Source organism: Natator depressus, chromosome 10 (assembly GCF_965152275.1).
Source record: "Natator depressus isolate rNatDep1 chromosome 10, rNatDep2.hap1, whole genome shotgun sequence".
NCBI lineage: Eukaryota > Metazoa > Chordata > Testudines > Cheloniidae > Natator > Natator depressus.
The window spans coordinates 14,935,450-14,947,994 of NC_134243.1; the positions used below are offsets into that span (position 1 = coordinate 14,935,450).

The following is a 12,545-nucleotide window of genomic DNA, read 5'->3' on the forward strand; positions in this document are numbered from 1 at the left end:
CCGTGGGCTTCAGACCCATGCGGTGGGGCTTCGGCTTTCAGCCCTGGGCCGAGCAAGTCTAATGTTGACCCTGCTTGGTGGGCCCCTGGTTGAGAACCACTGCTCTAGGTTACTACTTTCTGCACAACTCAAAAACCCACTACATTCAGCACTTGAATAATACAGTCCACTGATACTTTCACTGTTAACTTGAAATGCTTAAATTTAAGTTACATGGTTTAAATTTTACCTACACAGCAATAACTGTAGAAAATAAAATCCATCTTTGCAGAATATTTATATTGTTTCTTCAATTGTAGAAATACCTTAAAAAGTTAATTTCAATGATCTGAATTAAAACCAAAAATGAAGTCTGATTTAGAGCAAAAACGGTTATGCCTTACCGTTGTATAAAGTAAAGCCATTTACCTGAAGGGCATAGTTTTTTGAGATTCTTTCCACCAGATAAGGAACAGTAGTTTGAAAGATTTCTTTAAAAGTTAAAGGATTCATCATTGTGAAGACACCAGCAAAATGTTCCAGGACCTCCTTTTCCTCTTTCATCCTGACTGTCTGACAATTCGCAACTCGAATATACGTCTGGCCATTTCCTGCTATTTGGACCTAATGCAGCAAAGTTAGCACATAGTTAAGTAATGCTGTCACAACATGAACAATTTCCCTATTATTCTCAAAATATCTATATAGAATGCCAGTTGGTACACAGTGCCTTACATGCAAGACAACAATGCCCCAGCCCTGGGAAGCTTTCAGAAAATACTTTAAGCACAATTATAAAATTAAAAATCACCAAGTCAAGAGTGGAATGGGGAGGAGATAAAGATAACATCACATTATATTTGGGCAATTACATAATTTCATACTAAGTCTGCCTTTAAACTACAGATTTCAGTTAGACATATGGTAAGTGAATTCCTTCATGAATTTTTGAAGGCAGGATTGTATTTATTTCATAGATTCTACAGTGACCTCCAACATAACACGGACCATAGAATATTTCTTGACAAAATACACATTTTTCCTCACAGACCACCAAGCACTTCGTGAGTCTTTAAATTAATGAAATTCTATAGCAGAAGCATTTCAAACATCATAAATTCCACACATACAAAAACAAAAGAACCCCAAAACCTAGGTAAATAAATATAGCCGCATGGACTTCATTTTCATACATGGATCAAAAATATTCTGGATCAATATCATGGATCAAAAACACAGTATACAGAGCTTTTGAATATAAAAGTGACAATTATGCCCTGGCCAGACTACATACCTGATAAATATCCAAAGCTTGCATTGCATATTTCACCAACTTTATATAGATCTGTGTCTCCTTTGGCTGCAATTGTTTGTTAGGGATGAACTGTGCTTCTGGAAGAAGGAAAGAATAAGCAAAGTTTACCTCTATTACAAATATAGTTTGATTTTATGTTATAAAGTGCAAAATTAAAAATGGATGTAATTAAATATTGTGTAGTATTACCACCAGGTGCTTTGCATGATGTTATGCCCCATGTAATTGTCTTGACACCACAGACCAAAGTTTTTACCAAGCTTCTGCAATCTGTGACCTGGAACGTCTGCTTATCTTCTTTCTCTTTTTCCCCTTGTTTTTCAAACACAGGTGCTGGTGCTGGGGCCACAGGAGTGGCAGGGACAAGGGATGGAACAGGAGCTGCATTTGCTCCTGTTGGTACTCCAGGTAAAGCTGCTTCAGCTGCACCAAGTTCAGACTGTGGCTTACACTTTTTAAAAATGACAGAAAGCTGGTACCGTGCTATGGTATGAAATTTCAGAACAAAAACCTGAGGCAGGAAAGAAAAAAAAAGGGGGGGGAGGGAATGAATTAATTTTGAAGATTGTTTCTAGTATATCAACGTTAGGGTTAAACCGCTTCAGACCAAGACTGCTGGGTTAATAAAAATTATACTCAAGATCTCAGAAATATCAAATAGCCTCATAATAATTCAAGCGATCACTGTTCAAATGCTCTTCTAAAAATGGATTGATGATATTTGATTTACCTTAACACATTCCAAAAGTAATAATACTTGAAGACAAATTAAGCCCCCCAACTGAGATCTGAGCTCATTATGGTTACTTGCCTGATCTGTCTGACATCAGAGAACAAAAATTAGAACAGTCATACATAATCCTAGAGTAATACCTGCAGAGCTCCTAGCTTTCACTATTTAATTATTTAATTGATTATTTTTCTAAATTTTAACTTCCAGTTTGATAAATGAGCAAAATCATAGATAACTGGAACACAGACACTGCCAGTCCACTACACCACTCAATACCATCTAATATTAAAGAATCTTAATATATAGGGTCAGATCTACTTTGTGTTTTGAGTGAAAGCATGCCTTACAATCCATGAAAAACTGCCAGCTGTAGACTAAAAACCTAGCCAAGCCTAGCCTAAGCAGTAATTCCTGTTACTCTGCTATGACATAGTTCAGGAGTGGTGCTGACTAAATTTCAAAGCAGCCATGTCCAACCCAGCCCCCACCCCACCCTTCGTCACCCCCTCCCCAGGCAGCTTGAGCCATGATATAAGCTGTCATTATAAACAGATTAGAGAGAAGACAGGGAAGGGAGAAAAACCAAAATCTCCAGGGATCACAGTATCTCTGGGCCTGCCTGCCCAGGAGACAAAGACTATGATGCCACAGCCTTGAACTGCTATGAGACTGACCTGGCTTTGATTCCCAGGGCTGCTCTCATACCTCAAGGCCATGTTCACCTGGAGGTCTTTGTAAAAGTCTCCAGCTGTTAAACTAACCATGTTGTATAAATATTGCTCAGAGAAAGTCCAGATCATATGGTGGTAGAAGCACTGGAGGCCCTTCTACTTTAACACCCTGACTGCAACTAGCAGTTCACGGACACTAGCACAGCAGTGGGAGATAGTCACACAAACCTCAGTGTGAACAAGGTTCTACAGAGGAAGTATGCTTCACCCTTGAAAGGTAATGGATGCTCAATTTAGCACAGCAAAACTCCCAGTATATAAAGGAGTTGTGAAGACAGGTTCTTTAGGAACTCCCATCCAATATTCAGCTGGAAAGATGGGCATTATAACAAGGGAACCTAAAGAAGGTATTTATTAAACAGAAAGGAATGGGGACACACCCAGTATTCTAAAAAGGGATGCGGAGGACCTCCAACTAAATCGCAATTCAATTTTCCAGCTGTCAAACATAAGCTGAACACCAGCTGGTGACAAAAAGGAATGTCCCTTCAGGTTAAGATACTGCACAAGTTTTAAAATCCTTCCTCTGAATTATCTGGAACTGTACACTGCTCAAGGCAATAAAGACTAGGTGGTGTATTTCAGTCCTGCTATTCCTGTATGTTCTCCTTCCCAGGGGGGTGGATGTGAGAGAGTATCAAGAAGCATTTGTCAATATATTAACAAAGATTAAGAGATTGGATGATCATTTATATATCATTCCAATATTAAACTTCTCATCCAAATCAATACCTCTAACATCCTCATAAGAATATCTCTGCCATTTCCATTTTCTTGTTCACTTTTGGAACGGATACAGTCTACCAAGTTTAGAAGAAGCTTGCAAGACATAGTCTGGATACTGCTAGGTAATGACTCATCATCAATGTTCTTGGCAAATAACTGGACAGCAAGGGAGAGATCATTGAGTGGTAAATGCTGACGGACATGATGTACCAGATCTGCCAGTGTACTATATGCAAGTGGCCTATGGATAAAAAAAGGAATAAAAAGACATCACATTCAATGAAGTGAGCTGTAGCTCACGAAAGCTTATGCTCAAATAAATTGGTTAGTCTCTAAGGTGCCACAAGTACTCCTTTTCTTATTGATTATACAGTTATAGTATGTTGCTCCTCGGATATCATTCATTGTTACTACATTAATAACTATTAAATATTAAAATTCAAATTGTAATAGCTTTATTTGTGCATTCACATTTAGCTCTCAACATAATGTATTTGATTCTTTCCTGTATACAAATGATTATACATTTCCTTTGTACCTCAATATAGGAGCACTAATAGGCCAACACAACTTGTTTAAACCCTAATATTCCCTCCCCAGTTTTTCTTCCTCCTCTCCCAGGATGTCCTAAGCACATGCCCTCTTCCACAACAAATAGCTTGGTTTAATGTTAGCTTGTTTTAAGGTAACAGAATATAACTTTTAAAGTGTTCCTGGTTAGCTGTTTCAGACACTTTTGTAATTCCTGGGCTCAAAAATTTTAAGAAAATGCAAATTTTTATTCTATACTCCATTAGCACGTGGGGACACATTTAAGGCAGCACACAATGACCATGCTAGGAAAAATTTACCAAACATCTGTTGTGGCAATAAAATCTCCATTTGTACATGCAAAATGCCATTAAGTATGCAAATATAAGCTTGAATTTTAATAAAAGCAGGGGTTGCAGCCCCATTTGAAAAAATCATGCTTGTCATCTGGCAATTGGACTCTCTGTGTATCCTACTGTACATATGCAGAAATATTTACTCAGATTAAAGTACTAATACACTAACTTATAAAAAAAATTAAAAACTTGGATGACTAAAAAATCTGATACATTTTAGAAAAATGAAATGCTTTTAAAATCATTTAAAAACTGTTTACGAGCTTAAGTCATTGAAGAAACGTGTCCATCTTAATAACTGAATTTAAAAACAATATTTTAAAGTTAATTCTTCTTGCTTACTTAACAGAACCTAAAATCCAGCTCTCTGATTGTCCAGTAAGAAGTCCTAAAAACCAGATGTCTCTCTCAACTGAGATCCTAGTAGCTACACACATTCCATTTATTTTTACAATTACTTATTGAGAATTTTAAGCTCACATGTTCAGCTGGTGATTTAAAATCTTAAACTTTGTACTGAGGCCAGGATTTGGAGTTTATGCAGTTTGTTGCTCTTTATTGTTTCAGATTCTCTGCAGTTTCAGGAACCCAATACTGTACATATATTCTGTAAAAACTTGTAGAGAAGATCCCCCTCCACTCATCACAAAGTTTCCATCTCACAACTAGTGCATCTGTAAAGCCCTGATTTAAACAGTATTAGGACAGCAAGTCCAAACAGTAAGACAATTCTCACCAAAAGCTCCCATTTTGCCTTTAACTCATCCAGTTATGTTTAGATACCACACAGTGTTAAATACCCTTACAAGTCTTTTCTTAAGCACACACAATACCCAAGTATAATGGAGTGAATGATTTAGAACTTTGTATATTCAGAAAACACTAAATAAATACCACTAAAACCCACCAGTGACAAGCAATCAGACAGATACCACAAATTTAATCTCATACCTCAGTGTCTCTCGAGCTGTGTATCCAGAGCCAATTAGAATAGATTCGTCAAATAGCTTGTCCATGCATGGAATAAATTCTATAATACAAAAAAACCACGACATATATCACCAAGAAAATAAGTAAACAAAACAAAAACTAATTAAGCATTGCATCAAGTAACAAATGTACTTAACCACTACCAGACTACAGTGAATTTATTGTGCAAGTCATTTTTCAAGCACACAAAAAGCAATATCATAATGAAAAAAGGTCTGTTTACTTAACTTTAGGAACTTTGCACTAATTTTCTCCCTAGATGGTATACTTTAGCATGTACTCAAAGCCACAAAATTGGTATAAATTAAAAAAAAAAAAAAAATCCAATTCTATATAACAAAAAAATAAAGTAACCTTAAGCGTGAGGGGTGAATCCCCCCAAAATAATTTTGTAATATATATAAGAGATGCTATCAACTTATATTAAGGACAAAAGCTCTTACTAAGTTTTCCTAAAACCTATTTGTGACAAGGTGGACTAGGTCTGGAGGCCCCGTGCTGGCAGCCTCGTGGCCCTGCATTACCCTGCCCCAGAACAGAGCAGAGCAAGGTCCTCCAGGCAGCCTAGGATGGCTGCAGAGGAGCGGCCAATTGGGAGGCTGATGGAGCAGCCAATCTGGGGCCAGAAGGGCCCTCTATAAGACAAGCAGCAGAGCAGAGAAGTTCAGCTCTTGCATCGAGAGGGAGGACCAGGTGCCAGGCTGGCTGAGGACATCTTTTCTCTCCCCTGCCCACCCCCCAGAAGACTGAGCTCCAAAAAAAAAAAAAAGGGGGGGGGAGGGGGAGGAAGAACCATAATGACAAGTACTATATGATCTGTCAATCAGCGTAGGGGTTACACTTTGAAAATTTCTTCCACTCAGATATATTACTGGTTCCCATGTTAGGCCTCATTTTAAGCATAAGGAATCCCTCGCAAACATGTGACATCCAAAATAAAACAGTTTTATGTGTGACTACAATACTAAACTCAAAAGCTTGGACAACCTAAGGAAAACATTCTGTAATTCCTCTGTACCTCCCTAGCCCAGCTCTAGCACCTGAAGCAGCAGACCCTTGTTAGCACACACAGTGAGCTACTCCACCCATCCGCACGGACTGTTTTTTTTTTTTCCTTCTCCTCCCAACAAGACAGCAAAGATGGAAAAATAAAAGGTGAAACTCTGAGAAGTCTAAAACTTGACAATCCTGCCAAAAGAAAAGAATGAAGAACAAATCTGACAAAGAACCTACATTAGTTCAGACTGAAAGAGGTCTTCTGTCTGGAGAAAAGAACCGAGCCCAATTAGCCAAGCAAGATCACTTTTTAGGTGAGTGACTATTCCCACTGATGTCACTGAATTACTCAGTGCTTTATGTCAAGCATGCACGTCAGTGGTTGCAGGATTAGGGTCTAGGTGTCTATCACTGTATAGTAGCAACTTGGCAATGCACAGGTTTAAAAAAAAAAAAAAAAAGAACGAGCTGTCAGGGCACCCTGCTCAGTTCTCCGTCCCACTCTAGGACATAGGACAAGCTCCCTTGCCTGGGACAAAAGAAAGATGTCAAGGAACAACTTTGTTGACAATTGTCCCAGTAACCCCCACCCAAAGAACTCAATCCAATACAGCCCAATTTAAGCAATTTTAAAATCACTACGAATGGTTTAAAAAAAGGAAACCCAAAGTATCAAGCAAACAGAATGGATTTGAGATATTTACAGTTTCTACACACATTAAAAAAAAAAAAAAATACATACGGCTCCTCAAGTCTGTGGTAAGAATGTGCTTAGCAGCTATCAGAAGCTCCTTTCGGAGATGTGCAGTTTCAGCTGGACAATTGGACAGTAACTGCAACATTCCTTTTACCATTTGCTGAGAATACTTAGCCACCAAATCCTGTAAAGTAAATATGCTCAAGTTATATTTGCAATGCAGGTTGTTTTAAACAATTGTTTTGTTTTCAGTTTTCTGTATTCGTAGTTATCTACAGGCCCCTCTGGCAGAAATTCACTACTTTTTTTCTTTAAAAATTCTGCCTGTAAAAAAATTAAAATGAAGTTCAGTAGACAACTGTTCTATACACCTTTTCTTCAGCTGGAAGGTTTGTCTGCAGACTTGAACCTGATCCTCTTTTTTTTTTTAAAAAATACAAACACACAACAACTTTCACTAATAGAAGAAACCTGTAACTCCAAATTTGCTGCACAAGTCTCCTCCCTCCCTAGTCCCAGATGCATGCTGTGCCACTCCTCCTCCTCTGGCTGCTTCCCTGCAACAGAACTCACATTACCTATAACGGGGATAATCTTTAGCATAACCTACCTGGTATATTCTTATAATGTAGGCCAAAAATGATAATGTTTTAATCTGGGCAGCAATAAAGTCAGCATACAGCTCCTTATTGTAAAGTTTGTGTTGCCTGAAATTGAATTGAACAAGTGTTATGCTTATTTTGTTCTTCCTCTCTTTTTGAAACGAGTTTAGAGCTCATGAATAGTGCCAGAAAGGTCTTCAGTTTGCTATATGGTTAATTTACCCAATGTAGAGCATACTTGGGCTCTCAAACCTTCCCTTCTTTGCCCTAAAGGGGCCTAAACCTAGTAGGGGAAGACCCACCATTAACATTTCCAGCTCCTTGCCCATTCGATGCTTAGCCTCAGGCAGAAAGGGGTTAAATAATCAGGGCCCTGCATACACTGTGGCATACTGGAAATTCTGTAATAGGTTGATAGGCATTTGAAGGTTTTAACTTATTAAAATGAACAATTAATATTGAAAAGGCCCTCAGAATGTGAGCGCTTTCTAATGAGTTTCAGACCACCAGGCAGTTTCTGACTTTCTACAGAATTCCAAGATGGTACACCGACACGGAATACATGACTCCGTACCTCCTCCTCCAGGGGTCACCTCCACTTTCCCTCAGGTCAAGAATGCTCTCCCTACCTTATTGCCTTTCAAGCAATCTCTTGCTTCAAGGAATTGGGAAGATTGTGATAGACTGCTTCTTCCTCCTTCCCCTTAGAGAACCACTGGCTGCTTATCAGGCACTCTGTCTCTCTAAAGCAGACAGTAGTAACCAATAGGCAGAATCTCAATGCTCTGCCTAGACAGGAGGCTCTCATGGGTCCAAGAAGAGCAAGAATACCAGTTTTGTGGCAGAACAGAGATTCCATGCGTGTAAATATGGGGCCCAGCAAACACTGCCCACTGCAATAGCAATTGTTGTGATGTTGTTAGATGTCCACTTAAAAACAAACTGAGACAGTTCTGATGACAGTCTAGGTCACTAGTGAACTGGGACAGATTCAGGCCAGTGACCTGGAATGGAAATATTCCAAGACTCTTAATTTCCTGAGAGCCAAGATAATTTTATTATAGAACAGTTTTAAATCAAAAGTAGCCGACATTTATTGTAGTTGCAAAAGCAACCAAACGCAAGCAGATGTGCTTTGAGAGAAATTTACCTTTTAAGATTTTGGATCATTTTTAAATGGCAAATTTAGCTATTAGTAAACTACGAACATAAGAACGGCCATACTGGATCAGGCCAATGGTCCAGCTAGCCCAGTATCCTGTCTTCTTACAGTGGCTGGTCCAGACGCTTCAGAGGCAATGAACAGAACAGGGCAATTTATCAAGTGATCCATTCCCTATTGTTCAGTCCCAGCTTCCAGCAGTCAGGTTTAGGAAAGCCGAGAGCATAGGGTTACATCCCTGACCATCTTGGCCAATAGCCACTGATAGAAAAGTTCTGAAGGATAGGGCCAATTCTTTTTTGAACCCAGTTAAACTTTTGGCCTTCTCAGCAGCCTCTGGCAATGAGTTCCACAGGTTGACTGTGCATGGTGTGAAAAAAGTACTTTAAGTTTGCTTTAAACCTGCTGCCTATTTATTTCATTGGGTTACCTCTGGTTCTTGTGTTACTTCTAAGTCAAGGAAGAAAAGAACCCGCCCCCACACACACCACACTACACTACAGAGCATGAGTCATACTTAGATCTATCACCAATATGACCCAGATTCAACTGAAATTGTTTGTTAAGATAGTCTTACCTTGCTTGCGAGGATACCTGTATTATAATAGTGTTCATGATCAAGGGCACAAATTCAGCCACCACATTATGAATGTTCAGTTTATAGAGCTAAAAAGAAACAACAACTTGAAAACAAAATCAAATACCCACATTTTTCACATTTGTGCTCAGCAAATTATTTGAGAGCACATCAGAATGGATCATCATCATCATGGTGGCTTTTGCCACAAGATCTTATATCCATTTTAACTAACAACCTAGACACAGTACACAGACTATCTGAATAAGCAATAGTAAAATATTCACATGCAAGATATTGTACTAACCTGATACATTAGAACAACAATAATGGGAAGCTCAGCCAACACTTTCAAGGAGAGAGACCCTCTGGGAATTATAGAATGCTGAAAGAGGTAAAAATATTTTTAAAATTTTCATTCCTTTTCAAAAGAAAAAAGTACAAAAAAACCTGATAATTAATCCCTTCATAAAAACATGTACATTATTTATCATTCCTTTTAATAATTAAACATTCAGGGTTAAACAATATTTAATTTCAGAGAGCATGATATTATATGGAAGTTTTATTCTTTGGCCAAATAAAAATTCTATGCAGACTTTTCTTGATCTGCAACTACATTTGCATTTTAAATGCAGCTTTGATAAGTACAACTCCCAACAGCAAGAAGAGTGAGTCACACACATTTTTAACAGAATATTTTTCAATATACCTGCTACTTTTGGGTAATTCAAGACATAGAATCATAGACATTAGAGATGGTGCCACCTGCGAACTATCCCTTTAAGAGGTTTGGAGCTCAACTGCACCTGGGCTAGGCTTAGCCAATCTCCGGGGTGGAGGGAGTGAATACAATAGTCATGTGACAGAGCATGTTACTAAGAATCAGGCCTGCTGGGAAACATAAGAGCAGCTAGTGATCATTCAGGGAGAACAAACTCTGGAGGAACCACTCCATCAAAGAACAGGGCGCACTATCTGGAAAGGGTCAGTGAGGTGGCAGAGACTGAGTAACTCTCTAGAACTCCTAGGTAGAAGGCCCAGGAAAGAAGCCTGCTAGGAGCAAGAGCCAGCTAGGTAGGCTGGGTGAAAGGTGTGGGCTGTTTTGAACTTTGTGGTAATAAAATTCTCCCACAAGGGGAGAATTTTTGAGAAAACATTAACAGTGCGAAGTATGACTGACTGGGGAGGAAAGGGAAACTTAGGGTAGCAGCAGGGTCCAAAGCCAGACCAGGTAAACCCTACCACAGAGAGATCTATATGCGCTAATAGGCTTTTTTTTTTTTAATTTACTCCATCATGTGAGGTCACAACTTACGCAGGGCCTGATCCAACTCCACATCAAGTCAATGGGAGTTTTTCTGTTAACTTCATTGGGAGTTGGCTGCAGGCAAATTATGCAATGTGCCCATTGTAAAAGGAGTATCTTCTGTTCCCACCTCTATGGCTAATAAGTTTGAATGCCTTTTATCTGTTTAGTTGTTTTCAGTAAGATTTTATCTTTAACATATAGACAATTTTACAGGTACTCAGTTTTTGAGGTCACCTGGTCAAAATACTCACTGTTCTTGTTTCACTGTCATCCCGTTCAGGATTTACTTTCACCACAATTGTTGTGATCATACCAACCATTTCTGGGGAAGGAACAGTATTCTCTGGGATCACCTGAGGATTCTCAAAGTATCGATTCTACACACACACACATACACACACACACAAGGCAGAAATTTTAAAGAAGAGAAACAGATTTAAAAAATGTATTAAAGCTAATGTTAACAATGATATAATACTTAGGTTGAGAAAAGTGTCTGTACATCTGGGTATAGTGCTTAGATTATCCACAAATACAGGTTTGTTTTTAAAGTTATATGATACATAGAGTACATAATCAGCAATAACCCAAATTTAGGTGAATATATTTAACAATACAGTTTAGATATTAGAATCCGAATACTCGGCTACATCACTCATGAAAAGCTGTACAGAGATTTGGTTGTGGAAAGCAAAATATAATGAGTGGATATCGTCCCTCAGTAATTGAGAATTAGGTAGGTTGTCCATGAGGAAAGTATTTTGTAATACTACTAAATTCTTCAGAAAACAGCTTACTTTCGTTTCTGGAGTTCTTCGGAGTGCTTTTCTGCGTATGGATCCCATTGTAGCTGTGAGCCCACAAACTCTGAACCACCAGTGTCCACTGGGACTGAACATTTGCTGGATACACCTTTGCATTCCCCAAAGAATATAAATAATGGAACAGCCCCACTAAGTTCTTTCACTAATACAGAATAAGCAGGTAAGGACTCCACATGAGTGGGAAGGAGGACAGATGATGAGATCCATGTGGACAAAAACCATCTTCAAAGACTCCAGTTATTGTGAGGCAAGTAACCTCTCTTTCTTCTTCGTGCATTTGTCCATACAGATCCCACCACAGGTGATTAAGTAGCAGTTACCTCTCAAGGAGGTTGGTGACAGGAGCCCTACCTAAAAGTGACTGTAGGAGAGCCCTACCAAACTGGGCATCTGATCTTGAAACTGCCACAAAGGAGCAATGATTGCTAAATGTATGCACAGAACTCCAATTAGCTATCTTATAAGTCTCAGAAATAGTCTCCCCTGAAACAAGAAACAGAAGTTGACTGAGAACTAGTAGAGCACTTCTACCTTGAGAAGAAAAAGGTTGTTTGTTTAATGTACAGGAAATCTAAATGCAGACGGTAACCCACTTAAGAGTCTTTCAGAGAAAACAACCTGCACTGTAGACTTATCACCAAAAGCCACAAAAAGTCTGGATGATTTCAGAAATGGCTTTGTTCTGGAAAGATAAAAGGACATAGCCCTAAGACTATCTAATGGTACGTCTACACTAGAAACTAAGCTGACCTATATTATATCGACTTACACTAGGAACGCTTGCACTGATCTAGGAGCGGTAGTGTGGGGAACTGAGCCCCAGCTGGCTGCCTCCCCTGTCTGCTCCCCATTCCCTGCCCGGAGTGGTGGGGAAGCCGCCTGGGGCTTCTCACCCCTGGGGAGCAGGGTCCAGCTGACCCAGCTTCTCCTCCCAGCCCACTCCCTGCCAGGAGCCAGGCAGCCTTGTCTATTTCAGGGCTCTAGCAAGGAGCCCTTAAATTTACAAGACAGCCA

At 39.2% G+C, this 12,545-nt stretch overlaps 1 protein-coding gene across 3 annotated transcripts in view; it reads right to left on the minus strand.

Annotated features, from left to right (window-relative positions):
• TRRAP (transformation/transcription domain associated protein) overlaps positions 1–12,545 on the minus strand; it is a 156,664-nt gene that overhangs the window by 132,562 nt on the left and 11,557 nt on the right. For all 3 annotated transcript variants that reach the window (XM_074965259.1, XM_074965258.1, XM_074965256.1), the window contains exons 7-16: positions 10,959–11,084; positions 9,703–9,780; positions 9,396–9,484; positions 7,665–7,761; positions 7,100–7,238; positions 5,323–5,401; positions 3,491–3,725; positions 1,484–1,805; positions 1,274–1,371; positions 409–603 (exon numbers count right to left, since the gene is read on the minus strand). In XM_074965259.1, the coding sequence (XP_074821360.1) occupies positions 409–603; positions 1,274–1,371; positions 1,484–1,805; positions 3,491–3,725; positions 5,323–5,401; positions 7,100–7,238; positions 7,665–7,761; positions 9,396–9,484; positions 9,703–9,780; positions 10,959–11,084 (1,458 nt within the window). The remainder of the gene's footprint in view (positions 1–408; positions 604–1,273; positions 1,372–1,483; positions 1,806–3,490; positions 3,726–5,322; positions 5,402–7,099; positions 7,239–7,664; positions 7,762–9,395; positions 9,485–9,702; positions 9,781–10,958; positions 11,085–12,545) is intronic.